Raw genomic sequence first — 26,488 nt, forward strand, 5'->3', positions numbered from 1 at the left:
TGAAACTCATATAGATGTCTGCCCAGCTTATTGCTACAGGGCGTAATCCGCATGTGAAATTCATATAGATGACGTCTGCCCAGCTTACTGCTACAGGGGTAATCCGCATGTGAAATTCATATAGATGTCTGCCCAGCTTATTGCTACAGGGGGGAATCCGCATATAAAATTCATATAGATGATGTCTGCCCAGCTTACTGCTACAGGGATAATCTGCATGTGAAATTCATATAGATGATGTCTGCCCAGCTTATTGCTACAGGGGTAATCCGCATGTGAAATTCATATACAGTGGGGAAAAAAGTATTTAGTCAGTCAGCAATAGTGCAAGTTCCACCACTTAAAAAGATGAGAGGCGTCTGTAATTTACATCATAGGTAGACCTCACCTATGGGAGACAAACTGAGAAAAAAAAATCCAGAAAATCACATTTGTCTGTTTTTTTTTCATTTTATTTGCATATTATGGTGGAAAATAAGTATTTGGTCAGAAACAAAATTTCATCTCAATACTTTGTGATATATCCTTTGTTGGCAATGACAGAGGTCAAACGTTTTCTGTAAGTCTTCACAAGGTTGCCACACACTGTTGTTGGTATGTTGGCCCATTCCTCCATGCAGATCTCCTCTAGAGCAGTGATGTTTTTGGCTTTTCGCTTGGCAACACGGACTTTCAACTCCCTCCAAAGGTTTTCTTTAGGGTTGAGATCTGGAGACTGGCTAGGCCACTCCAGGACCTTGAAATGCTTCTTACGAAGCCACTCCTTCGTTGCCCTGGCAGTGTGCTTTGGATCATTGTCATGTTGAAAGACCCAGCCACGTTTCATCTTCAATGCCCTTGCTGATGGAAGGAGGTTTGCACTCAAAATCTCACGATACATGGCCCCATTCATTCTTTCATGTACCCGGATCAGTCGTCCTGGCCCCTTTGCAGAGAAACAGCCCCAAAGCATGATGTTTCCACCACCATGCTTTACAGTAGGTATGGTGTTTGATGGATGCAACTCAGTATTCTTTTTCCTCCAAACACGACAAGTTGTGTTTCTACCAAACAGTTCCAGTTTGGTTTCATCAGACCATAGGACATTCTCCCAAAACTCCTCTGGATCATCCAAATGCTCTCTAGCAAACTTCAGACGGGCCCGGACATGTACAGGCTTAAGCAGTGGGACACGTCTGGCACTGCAGGATCTGAGTCCATGGTGGCGTAGTGTGTTACTTATGGTAGGCCTTGTTACATTGGTCCCAGCTCTCTGCAGTTCATTCACTAGGTCCCCCCGCGTGGTTCTGGGATTTTTGCTCACCGTTCTTGTGATCATTCTGACCCCACGGGGTGGGATTTTGCGTGGAGCACCAGATCGAGGGAGATTATCAATGGTCTTGTATGTCTTCCATTTTCTAATTATTGCTCCCACAGTTGATTTCTTCTCTCCAAGCTGGTTGGCTATTGCAGATTCAGTCTTCCCAGCCTGGTGCAGGGCTACAATTTTGTTTCTGGTGTCCTTTGACAGCTCTTTGGTCTTCACCATAGTGGAGTTTGGAGTCAGACTGTTTGAGGGTGTGCACAGGTGTCTTTTTATACTGATAACAAGTTTAAACAGGTGCCATTACTACAGGTAATGAGTGGAGGAAAGAGGAGACTCTTAAAGAAGAAGTTACAGGTCTGTGAGAGCCAGAAATCTTGATTGCTTGTTTCTGACCAAATACTTATTGTCCACCATAATATGCAAATAAAATGAAAAAAAAACAGACAATGTGATTTTCTGGATTTTTTTTTCTCAGTTTGTCTCCCATAGTTGAGGTCTACCTATGATGTAAATTACAGACGCCTCTCATCTTTTTAAGTGGTGGAACTTGCACTATTGCTGACTGACTAAATACTTTTTTTCCCCACTGTAGATGATGTCTGCCCAGCTTACTGCTACAGGGGTAATCCGCATGTGAAATTCACATAGATGATGTCTGCCCAGTTTACTGCTACAGTGGGGAATCCGCATGTGAAATTCATATAGATGTCTGCCCAGCTTACTGCTACAGGGGGTAATCCGCATGTGAAATTCATATAGATGTCTGCCCAGCTTATTGCTACAGGGGGTAATCTGCATGTGAAATTCATATAGATGACGTCTGCCCAGCTTATTGCTACAGGGGGTAATCCGCATGTGAAATTCATATAGATGTCTGCCCAGCTTATTGCTACAGGAGGTAATCCGCTTGTGAAATTCATATAGATGTCTGCCCAGCTTACTGCTACAGGGGGTAATCCGCATGTGAAATTCATATAGATGATGTCTGCCCAGCTTACTGCTACAGGGGGTAATCCGCATGTGAAATTCATATAGATGATGTCTGCCCAGCTTACTGCTACAAGGGTAATCCGCTTGTGAAATTCATATAGATGTCTGCCCAGCTTATTGCTACAGGGGGTAATCCGCATGTGAAATTCATATAGATGATGTCTGCCCAGCTTATTGCTACAGGGGGTAATCCGCATGTGAAATTCATATAGATGATGTCTGCCCAGCTTATTGCTACAGGGGGTAATCCGCATGTGAAGTTCATATAGATGTCTGCCCAGCTTACTGCTACAGGGGGGAATCTGCATGTGAAATTCATATAGATGTCTGCCCAGCTTATTGCTACAGGGGGTAATCCGCATGTGAAGTTCATATAGATGATGTTTGCCCAGCTTACTGCTACAGGGGTAATCCGCATGTGAAATTAATATAGATGACGTCTGCTCAGATTACTGCTACAGGGGTAATCCGCATGTGAAATTTGTATAGATGACGTCTGCCCAGCTTATTGCTACAGGGGTAATCCGCATGTGAAATTCATATAGATGACGTCTGCCCAGCTTATTGCTACAGGGGGTAATCCGCATGTGAAATTCATATAGATGTCTGCCCAGCTTATTGCTACAGGGGGTAATCCGCATGTGAAATTCATATAGATGTCTGCCCAGCTTATTGCTACAGGGGGTAATCCGCATGTGATATTCATATAGATGATGTCTTCCCAGCTTATTGCTACAGGGGGTAATCCGCATGTGAAATTCATATAGATGTCTGCCCAGCTTATTGCTACAGGGGTAATCCGCATGTGAAATTCATATAGATGACGTCTGCCCAGCTTATTGCTACAGGGGGTAATCCGCATGTGAAATTCATATAGATGTCTGCCCAGCTTATTGCTACAGGGGGTAATCCGCATGTGAAATTCATATAGATGTCTGCCCAGCTTATTGCTACAGGGGGTAATCCGCATGTGAAATTCATATAGATGATGTCTTCCCAGCTTATTGCTACAGGGGGTAATCCGCATGTGAAATTCATATAGATGATGTCTGCCCAGCTTACTGCTACAGGGGGTAATCCGCATGTGAAATTCATATAGATGTCTGCCCAGCTTACGGCTACAGGGGGGAATCCGCATGTGAAATTCATATAGATGACGTCTGCCCAGCTTATTGCTACAGGGGTAATCCGCATGTGAAATTCATATAGATGTCTGCCCAGCTTATCTGTGTCCTGAAGTTGCGGCTCGGCAAGTTCGATCCCGGGGACCCCAAACTCACGGGACCCATAGCCACTGCAGGGTCTGCCTCTATGGAAGTACACCATGGCCTCAGATTGTGAGCTCTGGTGGTCGGTGTCCTCCTACGGAATATGGTGGCACTAATAATCAGATGGCAATAGAGGCCGCACACATCAGACAAATCCATCTCCAGAAGATCAGTTTATTGCCCAATAATGTGATATACGGGGGCGAATGTCAGACCCCTGGCGTAAATCAATCACACCACAACGGTGGGGAACTTGCTGCCTTTCATAGTGTATGGTACTGAAGAGAAAACAATGCTTGGCCATTTTTTTCCCTCAATGCTATAATCTTTTTTGGGGGGCTGAGAGGACACGGTATCTTATTCTGGATGATGTGACCGTTAACAATTCAGTATTATAATCATAAATGCTTCAGCCTGAAATACCTTTTATAGACACTGTTGATTTTGTGGTGCCAGAACCCCTTGGAAGACATCAATGTGAACAGCTCCCATGATGAAGCCTCTCCTCACCACCAAACTGCCATAACTTGGTGTGTAAGGATATGGGGATCTGTTGGGGAGGATCCTCCAATACTTGGAACAAAATCATTTTAAAAAGGAAATCTGTGGGTTCAAATAAGAAAAAGCCAAAGCAATCAATGTTCACATACTGCCAGCGTCTTAAGAATTAAACACAAACCAGGTAATTAATTATGCATTTAATACATCAGTAGTAAATCTTACATCATATGGACATATTGCAAGAAGTCACTAAAGACCTTGGAAAATCATCATAAAGCTTAGAAGCACATTTACTATATAGAAAATTATGGAGGAAGAGTAGCAGCAACACACAGGAGATGATGTGATTAGTGGAAGGTGAATAAGTACTTGGTGGAAGCACAGATCGTATCCAGCCCCAATATCACCATTCATAGAACTGAAGAAGAGCGAAGAACCTGAGGAACAAATGCTCAGATCTCAGCTCTTTTGACAATGACACATCTATAGATGGGACCAGACCATTGGAGAAAACCTGAACTTATTAGACATAAGAATCCTCAGAACCTCTGATCAAAGGTCTCCTCACTGCCAAATAAATCATCCCAGTTGCTTTGGTGGCCTAAGATAATCCAGAAGGAGAGTTCATGAATTCTGGAGACCGGAGTTGGAGGACGGCTTCATCCTGCACTGAAGAGCAGTAATACCAGCAGGTCCATGTGATGGTTGTGTATGGATTAGGTGTCCTCATCACAGCATGTTTTCAGTGAGACCAATGGAGCCCAAAGGATGATTAAATCGTCGTATTGAAATTAGTTTCTGGATTACTACATAGGAGATCTCATTAATAGCAGTTTGATCAAAGAGATTACCTACTATAGAGATAAAGACACTGCTTTGATAATTGCTGGGAGGAGCTGTGAGCCTGTGAGTCCTACTGACCCCATCCAAACACTGCTGATTGGCCACCCTCTTCACGCGAGTATACATGTGACAGGGGTCAGCAGGACTCACAGACTCACTAGTGGTCCTGACAGCAATTTATACATACAAGTGGATTCACCTGATTAAAGCTGTTGGTTTTGTAGCTGTGGAAATTACTTACAGTTCTTGTGTAGCTGCTGCTGATCCTAGGAGATATTAAAGGTTTCCTTTAAGCTGTCGAGTGCGTCTTCTTCAGTCATTTCCTTCCAGTCATCAGGAAGTTCTGCTTGTTCGGCGTAATATGCTTCAGCAAACTCTCCATTAAATTTGGCAAAAATGAATTTCCAATAATCTGAAGACTCCATGCTGGGGTCGGGTTGGATGGTCCAGTCTGGAAAGTACATGCGATACTCTTTGTATGGATGATATTTACAATCAGTGTATAAGTTTCTGAATCCATTTTCAGACACAACAGATGACGTACAAATGTCGGTCAATAATTTTTTTCCTTCTTCCCATTTGTAATGACCCAAACCTTGAGGTCTATGAACAGATGCAAAGTTTTCGGTATGGTCAGCACCTTCAGCCTCACAGGGAACATTACAGAATGGACACTGATGTCCACATCCAACCACTTTCCTGAACAGCTCATCCTGAGGCTTCAGCTTAATTTTGTAGCGCAAATACATAAAACTGATGAACTGCAGCTCCGACAGAATCTGTTGTTCTGTAGAGGCAAGAAAATCCTGAATACTAGTGGAGAACTGACGAACATTAACTTTGTTATTGAAAGCTATGATTGTCGTTGCTTCCTGTGGAATCACAAGCTTGTCGTCCAACTTCTTCTGGACATTTTCTAAGAACTGAGGAATGTCTTCACTCTCCAGAATGGTCTCATCTCTAAGGACGTCCTTCACGTCTTTGAGGACCGAGCTGATGAGATCTGCCTGTAATGGTTGTAGAGTTGCTCGCTCCTCATACATGTCTTTAATTTTATTTTGGATCCATTCTTTACAAAAGGTTTCATAAAATTTAGTATATTCAACATATTTTTTGAAAGACAATTCATCCAGTAATTCCTTCAGTAGGCTGTACTGGAAAAAGCTTCGACTTTTGAATATTTGGTTGCTTGAATCCTCTAAAATGTCATCCACCATCTTCTTCCCCAGATGATTGTAAATGTAATCGATTATTGCGGGGCTCAGACACTTCGTGCAGAACTGTTTGACTTTTGATTCATCTTTTGCTTTGAAAACATGAAGAAATACAGTCAGATAATCCGGCTTCAGGTTGTCCAGACACGTTTTAGGCTCGTTCCTTTCTATAAAGCGATCGTGCATCTGTTGAAATCTGGTTGATGCTTTTCTTAAAATAAAGAGCTTGATGTCCAACTCAAACTGCAATGTGAAGTGGAGATTTTTATTATGTTCATCAAGTTGTGCATTAATCATCTACAGAATTTCCTGGCAATAAGTGTCATCATAGTCCTCATTGGTGTTCTCCATCTCACTGACGTTTCTGTCGCACATTTCTATAAGTGAAGTAGCAAAATCATCAAGCTTTTCATAGGATTTTTTCTTACTTCCAATCATTTGTTCCCATATTTTTGAAAACCAATGCAGATCTATATGGCTTTCATAAATAATAAAGTTACTGTGTTGATCAGCCAACGTATTCTCACCCAATAACGCTTTATTTATATCCGGTCCTTTGTGGCTCATGTCATTTCTAAGTTGTCGGAGAATCGCATCACTCACTTTACATCTCTCCAGTTTCTCAATTTGTAAATCTGACAGAGTCTTCTCCCACATGACATTAAATTCACGTTTTACTTCTTCATCTCTCAGTTCATGGTCCTTCTCTCTGCAGATTTTCAAGAGTCCATCGATTTTCTCTTCAATCAACGCCTGGTACTTCTTCTTGATGTCCCGAATCTTTAGTTTCCCCTTTTGTATAGAAAGTGTTTTTCGATACTTGTCTATTGCATTTCTCCTGAGCTCTCTTCTTAGACCTGTAATGCTCTTTTTAAAATCTTCCCGATGTCTTTCTATCAAATTAAGGTTTTCCAAATCCCCTTCATAATATTTCTCCAACAGGTCGACCATTTTCTTCTCCTCTTTATGCAGCAGTTGATCCAGATCTTTGATTGTCTCGTTGGTGTTTTCATCAAAATTGTGAGTCGGTTGATTCTTAATGTTCGTTTCTTTCCTCATTACCCAATTATGGACCTCTTTAGTAAAATGCCATTCCCACTGAGAGAACTGCATCGACAGCTTATTATAAGCTTCAGCCACCAGACTGTTCCTGAAGTTGAATTTCTCATTTTTTACAGCATTCCACAAGTTTTTCACCCACTTACAAAAGTCTGGTATTGTTAAGGCCTTGTCTAGTGTCTTGGTTTGTAGGAATTCTAACAGATATTTTTTGAGTTCTGAAACATGTTCACTGTATCCAGAGTTTACAGGAGCCATTGGTGGGACCCCCTGCCACAGCCCGGGGATGTACCAGCTGTGTTTGTCCAAGTCATAGTCCATGACATCACTGAATTGGTCAAAGCCACTTTTCTTTTCTATTTTTGCAGCCACTTTTGTAATTTCATTTAATTGTTCTAGAAGTTTCTTCCGGTCTCTAATATTCTTGTCATGTGCGGACACGTCGCTCACGTTCTGATGGACAAACTGGCAATTTGGTTTCTTGCCAACTTCTTTCATCCTTAGAAATGCATGGACAACTATCTGTAAAATATCCTTCATCTCTGTGGTATTTTCCATGGCCATATTCACTATAGTGATGTCACTGAGTCCAACCACAAGTGTGGCCAACTCGTTGTCATGTTCATAACTGGAATGAAGAGAAGCCAATTCAGGAGCCTTCAACCCTTCCGTGTCGATCACCAGAATAAATTCACAACCCATCATCTCCTGGAAGTTCTCCTTCACTTTAATGAGAGTCATGAAGGCTCCTCGTGTGCATCGTCCACTGGTCACAGGGAACTGTAGACCAAACATGGTGTTCAGGAGGGTGGACTTCCCTGTACTCTGCACTCCCAGCACAGTTATCACCCTCATCCTGCATCGTCCTCCAGTCTTCTTGTTCAGCTTAGTCAGGACATCAGTTATCCACTGTAAGGGGATGTTGGAGGCATCTCCATCAATCAGCTCTAATGGGAACCCATCCAACAGGAGATCAGCGGCAATACCTGGGAGGCGACTGAACTTTCTGGCAGATTTCTTTTTCACTGTACATAATTCAGCTTTATACAACTGTCCTAACTCACGAAGGAAATGCTCGATACCTAATGAACTCTCGGAAATTCTCTTGTCAAGCTGCTTCAGTTCTTGGGCATTGTCTGCTGCATAAGATTGGCTGCACATCTCTTTATATTCAGCCTGTAGCTTGGATACATTAATTCTTGCAATTAAAGCGAGCTCAAACTTCATCCATTTAAGAAAATATTGTTTCTCATCTCTAGATAAATGTGCAAGTGCATTAATAAATAGAGTCATGGCTCCAGGGAGAGCATGCTTATTTTGTTCACTATGAAGTAAATTACGTTTTGCCTTTATCCTTGACCGATAAATTTCCTGATCTTCTCCACCTTGTTTTTTCATTCTGCTGAATTCCTTTTCTAATTTAGACAACTTTTTCCACAGATCTCCTTGCAGGGTTAAGCTTTCATTCTTAAACCTTTCTACACTGTCGATCATTGAGGTGATGTTCAGAGCATAGTCGCTTGTTCTCAGAAGTTTGGGAGAAGCTTCGTCTATATGGATGTTTAGATCAGAGACTTCTTTAGTAATATCTTTTACTTTTACCAGTTTAGGATTTTTTCTCAGTAGACCATTTATGATTTTTTGAACTCTGGTCATGAAATCTGCATCGTTCATGGTGGATGATTTTAGAACAACATTAGCTTTCTCAATCTTTAGGAGAGACATTAGGTTTTGCATGTGTTGCTTTGTCTCTGGGTCAACACCTTTGTCTTTACCCGGAGTGACAATGAAATAAAACTCAGTGTCATTGGGATTGAAGGAGGATAGTAACCTGAATTGTCTCTCACTCATACTCTCAATAAATATAAAGGTGGCCGATGAGATCCGAGTAAGGAAGGTGAACTGCTCCCAGTTGGACTCCAGGTCTCCACGTAGATTGGCCACAGCAATCGGCTCTGGGAAGGCATCAGATTTCCCACAAGGAAAGTACCAGGACATTTCCACCAGCCCGTCAGATATCTTCCTCTCAATGTTTCCTCCATCCATGTTGTCATGTACGAAGAACTCATGATGTTGTTGAGCTGGGTTAAGAACTTGGTTTAAGATCTTAGATTTTGATAACTTATTTGGCCCCAACCTGACAAATGAGAAGATTGGTATCTCAATATTCACCACGTTGTCTTCTCTGAACCCTTTACTATCTGCTAGAGACTGAGGTCTCCATTTCTTCACAATATCTCTCATTGCCCAACGCATGAAGATGGATCCTGAGCCATCATCAGAGGGAAGCAAAAGAGGAACTGGAAACTGGCACATGGACATTTTGGATACGAGTTCTTGCTGAAGACATTCATCTGAACAGCTGAGGACAGCGCACAGAACATCCAGAGGGTGAATAGATTTCGATTTCTGATTTTGCATTGTTTTACTGGCAAATAAATCTAACGAATCATCTGCACTTGATCCAAGATTTGACAGGTCATCATCAAGTTCTGTTTTTCTTGCGTTTCTGTGTAAGGCTATAAGATTCATTAGGAAATGTTCAGGAAGGTCTGCTGTGGTTTTAGGCTTCTCACGACATAGATTTTCTGGACCGATGCTCAAAACGTTCCTTAGCGTTATCTTAGAATTTCTAGACTCCTCCAACCCCAGGTCAACCAAAAGTTTCTGAAATGTTCTTAGTTTGCCTAAAAAACAGAAACACATTTATAAGTTTACAAATTGAATATTTGATGCACAAGTATGCAAACATAGTTCTCTAGACTGTATTTTCTTTTAACTCCATTACTGTAGGTCACTACCATTTGTCTTTTCACTAAACCAACAGCAATTACATACGAGCAGAAAGCCTGGTTGGGACAATGAGCCTAGGACTGGCCCATAGGGGAGCAGGGGAATCCCCCAGTGGGCCCTGGTACAGATCTGAGCCACCAACCCTATTGTATGGGCAGTACTTGGCATAATTCACTTTGTACAGAAAAACTTAGCATCTCGTCATTCCTTAACCAAACTAGCCAGTTTACTATTATATAGAGATACTAGCTGAAGAGCCGGCGCTGCCCGGGCATAGTAACTAACTGTGGTTAGTTATAACAAATTATAATTATCCTCCATCCCATAGTCCCGTGCCCATATACCCATCACACATATTCGCCATCCCATAGTCGAGTGCCCATATACCCATCACACATCCTCCATCCCATAGTCCCATGCCCATATACCCATCATACATATTCGCCATCCCATAGTCGAGTGCCCATATATGCAGGGGGCATTTATGCACATGTAATCTAAGTACATGTATCAAAGTACTGTCAGTTATAACATGGATGAATGTGACACGCGTCTCTATTCTCTTCATGCAGGTAACCAGCTCTTTCAATCTCTGCTCTGAATCAACGCCTGTGTTTCTCCATTCAATGTCAGCAAGCAGTTAATCCTGAATGCTATCTATGTGTTTTCAACTATGCAATCTTAGATCTGGTATATACAGTTGTGGCCAAAAGTATTGACACCCCTGCAATTCTGTCAGATAATACTCAGTTTCTTCCTGAAAATGATTGTAAACACAAATTCTTTGTTATTATTATCTTCATTTAATTTGTCTTAAATGGAAAAAACACAAAAAGAATTGTCCTAAAGCCAAATTGGATATAATTCACACCAAACATAAAAAAGAGGGTGGACAAAAGTATTGGCACTGTTCGAAAAATCATGTGATGCTTCTCTAATTTGTGTAATTAACAGCACCTGTAACTTCCCTGTGGCACCTAACAGGTGTTGGCAATAACTAAATCACACTTGCAGCCAGTTGACATGGATTAAAGTTGACTCAACCTCTGTCCTGTGTCCTTGTGTGTACCACATTGAGCATGGAGAAAAGAAAGAAGACCAAAGAACTGTCTGAGGACTTGAGAAACCAAATTGTGAGGAAGCATGAGCAATCTCAAGGCTACAAGTCCATCTCCAAAGACCTGAATGTTCCTGTGTCTACCGTGCGCAGTGTCATCAAGAAGTTTAACCCCTATGCCCATGGACGGGATAGTACGTCTACCGCGATCAGCGGCGCCCACTTGGTGAGCGCCGCTGATCGTGGCCGGGTGTCAGCTGATTATCACAGCTGACACCCGGCACAATGTGTCAGGGGCCGTCACGGACCGCCCCCGACACGTTAACCCCTTGCACACCGCGATCAAACACGATCGCGGTGTACCGGGGGTTAAAGGGAAGCATCGGCAGGGAGGGGGCTTGAAAAAATGACTAAGTATGGAATGGACAAGGCAACTGTTAGGTGGATTCATAACTGGCTTAGTGATCGGACCCAAAGAGTGGTCGTAAATGGCTGCACATCCAGTTGGAAGAATGTCTCAAGTGGGGTACCACAGGGCTCTGTCCTGGGCCCTGTATTGTTCAACATCTTTATCAACGATTTAGATGAAGGAATTGAGGGTAAACTGATTAAATTTGCTGATGACACAAAGCTAGGAGGGATAGCTAATACTAGAGGAGAGAGAGAGAGGATTCAAAAAGATTTAAATAAACTGGAGAAGTGGGCAGCAACTAACAGAATGGTTTTTAACAGGGAGAAATGCAAAGTACTACATCTGGGCAATAAAAATGAAAAAAGCATATATAGAATGGGAGGAATAGGGCTAAGTGACAGCACATGTGAAAAAGACTTGGGTATACTAATAGATCACAGACTGAATATGAGTCAACAGTGTGATGCAGCAGCAAAAAAGGCAAATGCAATTCTAGGATGTATTAACAGAAGCATACAGTCTAGATCACGTGAAGTAATTATTTCCCTCTACTCCTCTTTGGTCAGACCTCATCTGGAATATTGTGTCCAATTTTGGGCACCACATTTTAAAAAAGACATCAACAAACTGGAGCAAGTTCAGAAAAGAGTGACCAGAATGGTGACCGGTCTGCAAACCCTGTCTTATGAGGAAAGGTTGCAGGATTTGGGAATGTTTAGTTTGCAAAAGAGAAGACTGAGAGGAGACTTAATAGCTGTCTACAAATATCTAAAGGGCTGTCACATTGTAGAAGGATCAACTTTATTCTCATTTGCACAAGGAAAGACTAGAAGCAATGGGATGAAACTGAATGGGAGGAGACACAGATTAGATATTAGAAAAAACTTTTTGACAGTTAGAGTGATCAATGAGTGGAACAGGCTGCCACGAGAAGTGGTGAGTTCTCCTTCAATGGAAGTCTTCAAACAGAGGCTGGACAGACATCTAACTGGGATGATTTAGCGAATCCTGCTTTGAGCAGGGGGTTGGACCAGATGGCCCAGGAGGTCCCTTCCAACTCTACGATTCTATGATTCTATGATTCTATAATGATTTATTATCATATCGCCAAACAAAAAGTGTAATAACGCGCGATCAAAAAGACGCATATAAATATCCCTGGTACCGCTGAAAACGTCATCTTGTCCCGCAAAAAACGAGCTGCCACACAGCATCATCAGCGAAAAAATAAAAAAGTTATAGCTCGCAGAATAAAACGATGCAAAAATAATTTTTTATATAAAATAGTTTTCATTGCATAAAACCGACAAAACATAAAAAAACGACCTAAATGAGGCATCGCTGTAACAGTACTGACCCGAAGAATAAAAGTGCTTTATCAATTTTACCGCACGCGGAACGGTGTAAACGCACCCCCCCCAAAAGAAATTCATGAAACGCTGGTTTTTGTTCATTCTGCGTCCCAAAAATTGGAATAAAAAGCGATCAAAACATTTCACGTGCCTGAAAATGGTACCAATAAAAACGTTAACTCGTCCCGCAAAAAATAAGACCTCACATGACTCGGTGGGTCAAAATACGGAAAAATTATAGCTCTCAATATGTGGTGATGCAAAAACAATTTTTACAATAAAAAGCGTATTTTAGCGTGCGACAGCTGCCAAACATAAAAACCGCCATAAATAGTAAATCAAACCCCCCGTTATCACCCCCTTAGTTAAGGAAAAATAATAAAATAAAAAAAATGTATTTATTTCCATTTTTCCATTAGGGTTAGGGTAGGGTTAGGGTTAGAGTTAGGGTTAGGGCTGAGATTAGGGTTAGGGGTGTGTTGGGGTTCGGGTTGGAGTTAGAATTGGGGGTTTCCACTGTTTGGGCACATCAGGGGTCTCCAAATGCAACATGGCGTCTGATCTCAATTCCAGCCAATTCGGAGTTGAAAAAGTCAAATGGTGCTCCTTCCCTTCCAAGCTCTGCCATGCGCCCAAACAGTGTTTTACCCCCACATGTAGGGTATCAGCCTACTCAGGTCAAATTGCAAAACAATTTTTGGGGTCCAATTTCTCCTGTTACCCTTAGGAAAATAAAAAATTGGGGGCAAAAATATCATTTTTGTGGAAAAAAATGATTTTTTTATTTTCACGTCCGAGCGTTATAAACTTCTATGAAGCACTTGGTGGTTCAAACTGCTCACCACACATCTAGATAAGTTCCGTGGGGGGGTCTAGTGTCCAAAATGGGGTCACTTGTGGGGAGTTTCAATAGTTTAGGTACAACCGGGGCTCTCCAAACGCACATGACACCCGCAGACCATTCCATCAAAGTCTGCATTCCAAAACGTCACTGCTTCCCTTCCGAGCCCCGACGTGTGTCCATACAGTAGTTTTCTCCCACATATGGGGCGTCAGTGTACTCAGAACAAATTGGACAACAACTTTTGGGGTTCAATTTCTCCTGTTACCCTTGGGAAAATAAAAAAATTGGGGACTAATTGATCATGTTTGTGGAAAAAATACGATTTTTTTATTTTCATGCCCGGGCATTATAAACTTCTGTGAAGCCCTTGGGGGTTCAAAGTGCTCACCACACATCTAGATAAGTTCCTTAGGGGGTCTCGTTTCCAAAATGGGGTCATTTGTGGGGGTTTCCACTGTTTAGGTACATTAGGGGCTCTCCAAAGGCAACATGACACCCGCAGACCATTCCATCAAAGTCTGCATTCCAAAACGTCACTACTTCCCTTCCGAGCCCTGACATGTGTCCATACAGTAGTTTTCTCCCACATATGGGGTGTCAGCGTACTCAGGACAAATTGGACAACAACTTTTAGGGTTCAATTTTTCCTGTTACCCTTGGGAAAATAAAAAAATTGGGGGCTAATTGATCATGTTTGTGGAAAAAATACGATTTTTTTATTTTCATGCCCTGGCATTATAAACTTCTGTGAAGCCTTTGGGGGTTCAAAGTGCTCACCTCACATCTAGGTAAGTTCCTTAGGGGGTCTAGTTTTCAAAATGGGGTCATTTGTGGGGGGTTTCCACTGTTTAGGTACATCAGGGGTTTTCCAATCGCGACATGATGTCCGATCTCAATTCCAGCCAAAAACGTCAAATGGCGCTGCTTCCCTTCCGAGCTCTGCCATGCACCCAAATAGTGGTTTACCCCCACATGTGGGGTATCAGCATACTCAGGACAAATTGCAAAATAACTTTTAGGGTCCTGTTACCCTTGGGAAAATAAAAATTGGGGTGAAAAGATCATTTTTGTGGAAAAAATATGATTTTTTAATTGTACCGCTGTACGTTATAAACTTCTGTAAAGCCCTTGTGGGTTCAAAGTTCTCACCACATATCTAGATAAGTTCCTTGGGGGGTCTAGTTTCCAAAATGGGGTCACTTGTAGGGGGTTTCCACTGTTTAGGTACATCAGGGACTCTCCAAACGTGACATGGTGTCCGATCTGAATTCCAGCCAATTTTGCATTGAAAAAGTCAAACGGCGCTCCTTCCATTCTGAGCTCTTCCATGCGCCGAAACAGTCGTTCCCCCCACATATCAGGTATCAGCGTACTCAGGACAAATTGCACAATAACTTTTGCAGTCCAATTTCTCCTGTTACCCTTGGTAAAATAAAAAAAATTGAACCTGAAGTATTTTTTTTGTGAAAAAAAGTTAGATGTTCATTTTTTTTTAAATATTCAAAAAAATTCCTGTGATGCACCTAAAGGGTTAATAAACTTCTTGCATGTGGTTTTGAGCACCTTAAGGGGTGCAGTTTTTAGAATGGTGTTACTTTTGGGTATTTTCTATCATATAGACCCCTCAAAGTGGCTTCAAATGTGATGTGGTCCTAAAAATAAAATGGTGTTGTAAAAATGAGAAATCGCTGGTCAACTTTTAACCCTTATAACTTCCTAACAAAAAAAAATTTTGGTTCCAAAATTGTGCTGATGTAAAGTAAACATGTGGGAAATGTTAGTTATCAAGTTTTTTTGTGTGCCGTATCTCTGTGATTTAAGGGCATAAAAATTCAAAGTTGGAAAATTGCGAAATTTTCAAAATTTTCGCCAAATTTCCGTTTTTCTCACAAATAAACGCAAGTTATTTGAATGAAATTTTACCACAAACATGAAGTAGAATATGTCACGAGAAAACAATGTCAGAATCACCAGTATCCATGGAAGCATTCCAGAGTTATGACCTCATAAAGGTACAGTGGTCAGAATTGTAAAAATTGGCCCGGTCATGAACGTGCAAACCACCCTTGGGGGTGAAGGGGTTAAAGCCCATGGCACTGTGGCTAACCTCCCTAGATGTGGGCAGAAAAGAAAAATTGACAAGAGATTTCAACACAAGATTGTGCGGATGTTGGATAAAGAACCTCGACTAACATCCAAACAAGTTCAAGCTGCCCTGCAGTCCGATGGTACAACAGTGTCAACCCGTACTATCCGTCAGCATCTGAATGAAAAGGGACTGTATGGTAGGAGACCCAGGAAAACCCCACTTCTTACCCCGAGACATAAAAATGTCAGGCTGGAGTTTGCCAAAACTTACCTGAAAAAGCCTAAAACGTTTTGGAAGAATGTTCTCTGGTTAGGAGGAAACAAAAGTAGAGCTTTTTGGGCAAAGGCATCAACATAGAGTTTACAGGAGAAAAAAAGAGGCATTCAAAGAAAAGAACATGGTCCCTACAGTCAAACATGGCGGCGGTTCCCTGATGTTTTGGGGTTGCTTTGCTGCCTCTGGCACTGGACTGCTTGACCATGTGCATGGCATTATGAAGTCTGAAGACTACCAACAAATTTTGCAGCATAATGTAGGGCCCAGTGTGAGAAAGCTGGGTCTCCCTCAGAGGTCATGGGTCTTCCAGCAGGAGAATGACCCAAAACACACTTCAAAAAGCACTAGAAAATGGTTTGAGACAAAGCACTGGAGACTTCTAAGGTGGCCAGCAATGAGTCCAGACCTGAATCCCATAGAACACCTGATCTAAAGATGGCAGTTTGGAGAAGGCACCCTTCAAATATCAGGGACCTGGAGCAGTTTGCCAAAGATGAATGGTCTAAAATTCCAGCAGAGCATTGTAAGAAACTTATTGATGGTTACCGGAAGCGGTTGGTCGCAGTTATTTTGGCTAAAGGTTGTGCAACCAAGTATTAGGCTGAGGGTGCCAATACTTTTGTCTGGCCCATTTTTGGAGTTTTGTGTGAAATGATCAATGTTTTGCTTCATTCTCTTTTGTGTTTTTTCATTTAAGACAAATTAAATGAAGATAATACCAAAGAATTTGTGTTTGCAATCATTTTCAGGAAGAAACTGAGTATTATCTGACAGAATTGCAGGGGTGTCAATACTTTTGGCCACAACTGTAGTTATTTCAACTTACTCTGCTTGTCCCCTTATGTTGTGAGGTCAAGAAACTTTTCAAAGTGCTTTATGATCCATGTAGTGCTGGACATCTGTTTATCTGACCACAACATTTTATTGGGTCCTGCTGTCTCAATTTAGTTTGATTGATTAACGAGAAGAGAGAGAGCAAAAAAAAAGAAACAAAAGAAAAAAAAACAACTTAGCCTTAACCTCCTATATATTCAGACTTAGCTAGGGGGAGCATTTATGCAGGGGGCATTTATGCACATGTAATCTAAATACATGTATCAAAGTACGAGGCAGTTATAACATGGCAGCTAGACAGGGCAGGAGACAGGTAAGACATTTATATACATCTACTCCATGTACATTTGGAGCACATCAAATATTTACATATGCATTTGTGTAATTTTTATCCTGGCCGCTGCATTCACACACATCCACCGCCCTGGCATTACCTCTCTACACTCCATCCATATCGGCCCCTCGCTCCTTTCCTCTCCTATGTATAGCACTCATGCTCTTTTCACATTGTTAAATTGCACAGATCCAGTCAATCCCACCATTCAACATCAGAGACGCTCTCACAAATCACTTAACCATCTGCTCACTCTTTCTATCCTCCTTCTCCTAGTCGCCAGAGACATCGCTCCCAACCCTGGTCCCCCATGTTTTAGAAAGTCAAACCCCCCCACTGCTACACTCAGAAACCACTCTAATCTTATTAATATTCCCTGCATGCATCTGTCTCTCTTAATTGTGCACTTTGGAATTCTTGCTCAGTGTGTAACAAACTCTCCTTCATTCATGACTTTTTCCTTTCTAATTCTCTTAACCTCCTGGCTCTTACTGAAACCTGGATCCAGCAGTCAGACACTACCGCTGCTGCTGCTCTTTCATACGGGGGGCTACACTTCTCTCATACCCCAAGATCAGACAATAGAGCAGGTGGAGGCGTTGGTCTTCTCCTATCACCAAAATGTACCTTTCAGGTTATCCCTCAACTACCCTCACTAGTCTTCCCTTCTTTTGAGGTCCATGCCGTCAGACTCTACACCCCCTTCTCCATGCGAGTGGCGGTGGTGTATCGTCCTCCCGGCCCCTCCCATCAGTTCCTGGATCATTTTGCCAATTGGCTTCCACAGTTTCTCTCCTGTGACATCCCCACCCTCATCATGGGAGATTTCAACATCCCCATTGCTCTTCCCCTCTCACCATCTGCTACTCACCTTTTATCTCTAACCTCCTCATTTGGCCTTTCGCAGCTTACTAATTCTCCAACGCATGAAGACGGAAACTCCCTCGACTTGGTCTTCTCTCGGCTTTGTGCAGTGGATGATTTTGCAAACTCCCCTCTCCCGCTCTCTGACCACAATCTTCTTTCATTCTCTATCAAGAACTGCCAGGCTGCTCAGGTCACCCCCACTGTCCATATTTATAGAAACATACAGGCCATTAACACCCAGAAACTTATGAAGAACTTGAAGTCTTCATTGGCCCCTATCTCCTCCCTCTCATGTCCTGATTCTGCATTGAAACATTACAATGAAACACTTCCAAGTGCCCTGGATGAATTTGCACCCCCTATAAATAGAACACCACAACGCAGACGGCGACAACCCTGGCACACGGTGCAAACACGTTTCCTGCAGCGGTGCTCCAGGTGCGCCGAACGTCTGTGGAGAAAATCCAATCTACACGAAGATTTCATCCATTATAAGTTTATGCTTAGAACATACAACACTGCCCTTCACCTCTCCAAACAAACCTATTTCAACACCCTCATCACCTCACTGTCCAATAACCCGAAACGTCCCTTTGACACTTTTCATTCTCTACTCAACCCAAGAGTACAGGCCCCAACCACGGAGCTCCGAGCTGACAATCTGGCCAATTACTTCAAAGATAAAATTGACCAGATTTGACAGGAAATTATCTCCCAATCACCTCATACCATGCACTGTCCTCCCTCCCCCACTGCATCTAACTCACTCTCTGACTTTGAACCAGTCACAGAAGAAGTAAGCAGGCTCCTTGCATCTTCTCGCCCAACCACTTGCATCAGTGACCCATTTCCGTCACATCTACTCCAGACCCTTTCCCCTGCTGTCACCCCTCACCTAACTAAAATATTTAACCTCTCTCGCTCTCTCTTCTGGTATCTTTCCCTGCTCATTTAAGCATGCCGTCATACATCCACTACTTAAAAAACCATCCCTCGACCAAAACTGTGCCACTAACTATAGATCTGTCTCTAATCTTCCCTTCATCTCTATAATCCTGGAACGCCTGTTCCACTCAAGTCTTATCCGCTATCTCTTTGATAACTCTTCTCGACCCTCTCCAATCCGGTTTCCGCTCTTTACATTCTACTGAAACTGCCCTCACTAAAGTCTCTAATGATCTGCTAACAGCTAAATCTAATGGTCATTACTCCATGCTAATTCTCTTGGATCTCTCTGCACCATTCGACACTGTGGATCATCAGCTCCTCCTCACCATGCTCCGTTCCATTGGCCTCAAGGACACCGTTCTCTCATGGTTCTCCTCCTATCTCTCTGACCGCTCCTTTACTGTATCTTTTGCCGGTTCCTCCTCCTCTCACCTTCCCCTTGTTGGGGTTCCTCAAGGATCGGTTCTAGGCCCCCTCCTCTTCTCCTTGTACACTGCCCCTATTGGTCAAACAATCAGTAGATTTGGTTTCCAGTACCATCTCTATGCTGACGACACCCAATTATACGCTTCTTCTCCTGACATCACGCCAGCCTTTCTAGAAAACACCGGCGATTGTCTAAACGCTGTGTCTAATTTCATGTCGTCACTATATCTGAAACTGAACCTGTCAAAGACTGAACTCCTTGTGTTTCCTCCTGCTACTAATGTACCTATACCAGACATTGCCATTTCTGTGTGTGGTTCCATTATTGCTCCCCAGCAAAATGCCCGCTGTCTTGGGGTCATACTTGATTCCGAGCTTTCCTTTGCCCCCCACATTCGATCACTGGCTCGCTCTTGTCATCTGCACCTCAAAAACATTTCTAGAATTCGACCTTTTCTTACTTTTGACTCTGCAAAAACTCTTACTGTTTCTCTTATTCATTCTCGTCTTGACTATTGTAACTCTTCTAATCGGTCTCCCTCTTACCAAACTCTCCCCTCTCCAATCTGTCTTGAATGCTGCAGCCAGGATCATATTCCTCACCAATCGTTACACCGATGCCTCTACCTTGTGCCAGTCATTACACTGGCTACCCATCCTCTCCAGAATTCAGTACAAACTTATTACCCTCACCCTCAAAGCCCGCCATGGCTCAGCACCACTCTACATCTCCTCCCTTGTTTCAGTATACCATCCTACCCACGCCCTCCGTTCTGCTGATGACCTGAGGTTAGCCTCCTCCATAGTCAGAACCTCCCACTCCCGTCTCCAAGACTTTACATGTGCTGCGCCAATTCTTTGGAATGCACTTCCCAGGTCAATACGATTAGTCCCTAATCCCCACAATTTTAAGCGTGCCCTGAAAACGCATTTATTCAGACCGGCCTATCGCCTCAACACATTAACCTAATCTATCCCTGTGTGGCACAGCCAAAAGTTTTACCATAACCAGATTCCCCACATCATGTTCCCACATGCTTTATGCATCCATCAGCCCTCTGTGTCTGTACTGTTACACACTTAATATTATGGCTGGTCCATACAATCAGGGCAACTGTTACCACCCACCTTTCGTGTCTCCCTCATAGACTAAGCTTGCGAGCAGGGCCCTCACTCCTCTTGGTATCTGTTATGATCTATGTGATTATTGTTATGCTGTAATGTCTGTTGTCTGTACAAATCCCCTCTGAAATGTAAAGTGCTGCGGAATATGTCGGCGCTATAGAAATAAAATTTATTATTATTATTACCCATCACGCATCCTTCATCTCATAGTCCCATGCGCCCATATACCCATCATACATATCCTCCATCCCATAGTCCCATGCCCATATACCCATCATACATATCCACCATCCCATAGTCCCGTGCCCATATACCCATCACACATCCTGCATCCCATAGTCCCGTGCCCATAAACCCGTCATAGATATCCTCCATCCCATAGTCCCGTGCCCATATACCCATCATACATATCCTCCATCCCATAGTCCCATGCCCATATACCCATCATACATATCCACCATCCCATAGTCCCATGCCCATATACCCATCATACATATCCTCCATCCCATAGTCCCATGCCCATATACCCATCATACATATCCGCCATCCCATAGTCCCATGCCCATATACCCATCATACATATCCTCCATCCCATAGTCCCATGCCCATATACCCATCACACATCCTGCATCCCATAGTCCCGTTCCCATAAACCCGTCATAGATATCCTCCATCCCATAGTCCCGTGCCCATATACCCATCATAGATATCCTTCATCCCATAGTCCCATGCCCATATACCCATCACACATCCTGCATCCCATAGTCCCATGCCCATATACCCATCATACATATCCTCCATCCCATAGTCCCGTGCCCATATACCCATCATAGATATCCTTCATCCCATAGTCCCGTGCCCATATACCCATCACACATATCCTCCATCCCATAGTCCCGTGCCCATATACCCATCACACATCCTCCATCCCATAGTCCCATGCCCATATACCCATCACACATCCTCCATCCCATAGTCCCGTGCCCATAAACCCGTCATAGATATCCTCCATCCCATAGTCAACCATTATGACATCATAATGAGTGGCAGGGCTTGCAACCTATGACGACATCAGCGTCGCCATGACAACCATATGACATCATAATGAGGGGCAGGGCTTGATATACACACTTTTCCCCATTATGTAGATAGGGGCAAAATTGTTTGGTGAATTGGAACGCGCAGGGTTAAAATTTCGCCTCACAACATAGCCTAGGACGCTCTCGGGGTCCAGACGTGGGACTGTGCCAAATTTTGTGGCTGTAGCTGCGACGGTGCGGATGCCAATCCCGGACATACTGTACGTACACACACACACATACATACACACACACGCACACACACACTTGAGCTTTATATATTAGATAGGTAATCTGTGAACAAGGGTAGAGTAATATTTGTATGCAGGTGAAAAGTAGGCCCCCCAAAGTCAATGTTACTGGTGGGCCCTTGGCACCCCAGTCCGACACTGGTCCCATCTGCGCTGTCCAGCAGTTATACCAATACTGCCCCCATCTGTTCATTGCAATAAGTGCATTCAGAGCTCTCCTCCACAGTGTGCAGAACTAGGCAATTTGTACCGGTAATTCAGTTTCCAGGATGTCCTGCAGGACAACACACAAGGACGGGGTCTTCATTGACCTTTGCTAGGACAGGACCATAGATGTTACACTGTTTCTCTCCCCAGCACCTTACAATGGTTTTCCCAGTTACTGCAGCAGGATGGATGCACCCATGTTCTACAACCAATGACAAATTATATGTAATAAAACATAAGGGAGGGGAAATAAGGGCGCCATCCTCAGGGACTTCCTGGGAACCAAATTGGCAGTAGATACAATTCCCATTTTCTGGTCCGTCCTTCCCGACAGCAGACAAGCAGCAAAAATTCTGACGCTCAAAACACATTTAAAAAAAATAAAAATTAAGCAGAGGAGATCTAAAATACATACTTAGTCAACTGTCTAGTAAGACTGAACAGTAGTGAGTATTTGTATCTATATAAAAATATCCAAGTTACTCTACCCCAATGGGATCAAAACCAAGAGGGCCCAAACACTAGTTAAAAACCCTGAAGCCAGACCAGGAGACTCTACACGGCCCCCCATAAAAAACAATCAGAGGCCGTAAAAGGAGACCTAGCCCGGCCATCTAGGATCTGTGCACACGGCGCAAAGCCGAGGTGCGGCGTTTATTAGGCACACAATGCAGTATTAAAGGGGTCGTCTACTGCTAGGAGAACCCATTCTCAGCCTGAATGTCTGCCCCCATTAAAATATAACCACTTATACTCTCGTCTGGTGTCGGCACTCGCGGTCCCAGGGCTCGCGTGCGATTGCTGCGTCGCATGAGCCCTGCACCCAATCAGCGCTTGCGTCACTCTCCATGCCTTTGGTAGTCTAAGTAATCAAGAGGAGATGAGCGGCCAGTTGTAGCTCTCACTTCTGGATTACTTTTATGTCCGAAGGCATGGAGAGTGACCCAAGAGCTAATGGGGTGCAGGGCTCATGTGACACAGGAATCACACGCATGCCCCGGGACCACGAGTGCCAACACCGGAGGAGAGAATAAGTGTCTATATTTTAATGGGGGCAGAGGTTCAGGATGAGAAGGGGTTGTCCTAGCAGTAGAAGACCCCCTTAATTCTGCATTGTGTGAGCACCTCTCCCCCCACCTGATCTATAGTCTACAGTACTCACTGTCCTGGAGAAGTTCAGATACCGATGACAATCCTGGAAATCTGGGAATTATGTTCTCACGATGATTTAGGAACTTCTGGCAGGCCTCTTCTCCCTTGTGAAGAATCAGGTCCATCAGACTAAGAGTTTTCTCCACCAGACTCACAATTTCACACAGATTTTTATGTTCTTCAGAAGTTATAAGCTGGAGAGAGTTCACTTCATCAATGAAACCATCGACGTCCTTCTCAAACACCTCGGAGAATTTCCATTTCAGACGGTGAATGGTCTTAGATGCTGCCATGATAACTGAAGGTCAGCCTGCGAAAAGTGAAAGCTTATTTACTTCTGCTCTGATGGATCTATCTATATACTATACAGTTAGTCCTGAGGGAAGTATAAAAACTACTGTGCGATAATTAACAGTGCACTCATGTAGTACCTCAGAGATGGGCATTACAATTACTGTAACTGTGCTTTTATTGAAGCTCGGTATTTCATGTAGTGATTTGTCTTATGGTCACTGTATGGCAGCAGCTCAGGTAGTGAGGAGTTCGGCTCCTCACTGAGGCAGATCTCTTGGTGGGTAGAGCCTCTGGGTGAACTAAAAATAGCTGCAACTTATTTCAGGGATGGCTCCAGAGCCCAGCCACCTAGCCAGGGCTCGCCCCAGAGCCCAGCCAACCAGCCAGAGCTCCCCCCAGAGCCCAGCCAACCAGCCAGAGCTCGCCCCAGAGCCCAGCCAACCAGCCAGAGCTCACCCCAGAGCCCAGCCAACCAGCCAGAGCTCGCCCCAGAGCCCAGCCAACCAGCCAGGGCTCGCCCCAGAGCCCAGCCACCCAGCCAGGGCTCGCCCCAGAGCCCAGCCACCCAGCCAGGGCTCGCCCCAGAGCCCAGCCACCCAGCCAGGGCTCGCCCCAGAGCCCAGCCACCCAGCCAGGGCTCGCCCCAGAGCCCAGCCACCCAGCCAGGGCTCGCCCCAGAGCCCAGTCACCCAGCCAGGGCTCGCCCCAGAGCCCAGCCAAGCAGCCAGGGCTCGCCCCAGAGCCCAGCCAACCAGCCAGAGCTCGCCCCAGAGCCCAGCCAACCAGCCAGAGCTCACCCCAGAGCCCAGCCAACCAGCCAGAGCTCGCCCCAGAGCCCAGCCAACCAGCCAGAGCTCGCCCCAGAGCCCAGCCAACCAGCCAGAGCTCGCCCCAGAGCCCAGCCAACCAGCCAGGGCTCGCCCCAGAGCCCAGCCACCCAGCCAGGGCTCGCCCCAGAGCCCAGCCACCCAGCCAGGGCTCGCCCCAGAGCCCAGCCACCCAGCCAGGGCTCGCCCCAGAGCCCAGCCACCCAGCCAGGGCTCACCCCAGAGCCCAGCCACCCAGCCAGGGCTCACCCCAGAGCCCAGCCACGGCTCACCCCAGAGCCCAGCCAACCAGCCAGAGCTCGCCCCAGAGCCAAGCCAACCAGCCAGAGCTCTCCCCAGAGCCCAGCCAACCAGCCAGGGCTCGCCCCAGAGCCCAGCCACGGCTCGCCCCAGAGCCCAGCCAACCAGCCAGGGCTCGCCCCAGAGCCCAGCCAACCAGCCAGGGCTCCCCCCAGAGCCCAGCCACCCAGCCAGGGCTCGCCCCAGAGCCCAGTCAATGAACATATGAGGGGACTATTTTTTCCCCTTCCAGTGTGCAGAGATGGACTGACCAGAAGAAGCCTGTAGGATCACCTGAGGACTAGGACCCATCAGGCAGATGGCATTCCCTGGTCTGCACAGCACCATTAGCCTACCAGAATACTACGCTGTGGACACAGGAGGAGTACAGGCCGGGCTGGTGGTCCCCCATTATGGAGATGGGAAAACAGGAATATTGCAACACAATGAAGGTCAGAGGAGGCTGGGATATGGGGTTCTGCTGGAGAATGTCACCCAGGTGGGATAGAAGAAGACTATTGTGTCAGCTTGGATAACCAGATGGGCTCTGTTCATACTTGCTGTTTATCACGCCTCATATGTGCCATTTCCTGCATCTGTCACCCTTCTGAGGAACTTTTGTCATCTGCTCATGTTATGCTCCACCATCTATGGCTGTGTAACATGTAAAAGTTTCATCTGTTATAAAGTTCATCTGCCTCCTGACTCTCCCCATCTCCTTCCTCACCAACACCATGGAGAATGCCACCATTACCACCACACAGCGTGGAAACAATATAAGAACCAGCATTAACCCCTGCACACCCATAGCCATGAGACCATTTTTTTTGCCTCGTGCTCTGGGTGCCCTGCGCTCAGCAGTGACACTCACACCACAGGGCAAGAGAGATGAGGACTAGAGTTGAGCGAATTTGTTCGGATTTGGTTGCTGAATCTGAATTTGCCATATTCGTGCCATATTCCAACTCTATTCGTGACGAATGAATGTTTGATGATCGGTTCCGAAAACATTTGGAAATTCCTACTCTCATTGACTAATGACGTTCGGCTGTGTTTGACGAATATTGCAAAACTAATATTCACTGCTGAATATTAAGGACCTTCAGGAAGAGACAAGGGGGAAAATGCAGGACAACTAGGGAAAAACAAGGGGAATGCTTGAGAAGAGGTGAATTATTCTGGAGAACCAAGCGGAAAACTGCAAAAGAAAAATACCCAATGAAGGATAAGGAGGTGGGAGGAACAAGGATACAGAAGAGGACAAGGGGGTGGCTGTAGAGAAAGACACCAATGGAAGGGCAAAGAGATTGAGGTTCGGGCACATGACACATGTGATGACACATTATGAGACAAGATAGTTGCAACAAACAAGGAGGGCACCTAGGACATAATGGGGATAATTGGAGAAGAGGAGGCCATCAAATTGAGATAAGGGAAGGCTGCAGAATGGGACCGAGTAAAGGCTTCATAGACTGAACACATAAAAAGGGGCAAGCAGAAGACTGCAGGGTAGGAAAATACCCAGAGACTGCAGTAAAGGTTTCAAAGGACAAGGTCATCCAGGAAAAACAAGGTGAAGATTGGAGAAGAGGCAGATATTCAGAAGAGGAGGAGGAGAACGCTGCAGAGGAAGACACTCTGAGAAGGACAATAATTCCCTCGTGTCCACCATTGCCCTCCCTACAACCTTCATTTCTGCAGAAGCCTGTGCCCAACATATTCCAAAAAAATAAGATTAACCCGACTTTTACATCCAACTAGAGCTCCATATCGCTACTCCAGTCTGCCTCCAAACTTTGAGCGGCACGTCCACATTGACCTTTCCTCCCAACCCCTCATCCAAAGCACTCCACTTTCAATC

The 26,488-nt window shown here is 44.5% G+C and overlaps 1 protein-coding gene across 1 annotated transcript in view; it reads right to left on the minus strand.

Annotated features, from left to right (window-relative positions):
* Nucleotides 1-4,247: 4,247 nt before the first annotated feature.
* LOC141050788 (up-regulator of cell proliferation-like) overlaps nucleotides 4,248-26,488 on the minus strand; it is a 33,027-nt gene continuing 10,786 nt past the window's right edge. The window contains 2 exon segments of the mRNA XM_073547442.1: nucleotides 4,248-9,868; nucleotides 23,238-23,537. Coding sequence (XP_073403543.1) covers nucleotides 5,175-9,868; nucleotides 23,238-23,520 — 4,977 coding nt within the window. The 5' untranslated portion in view covers nucleotides 23,521-23,537 and the 3' untranslated portion in view covers nucleotides 4,248-5,174.

Source organism: Dendrobates tinctorius, unplaced genomic scaffold (genome assembly GCF_039654945.1).
Source record: "Dendrobates tinctorius isolate UK_male_01 unplaced genomic scaffold, ASM3965494v1 ptg000152l, whole genome shotgun sequence".
NCBI lineage: Eukaryota > Metazoa > Chordata > Amphibia > Anura > Dendrobatidae > Dendrobates > Dendrobates tinctorius.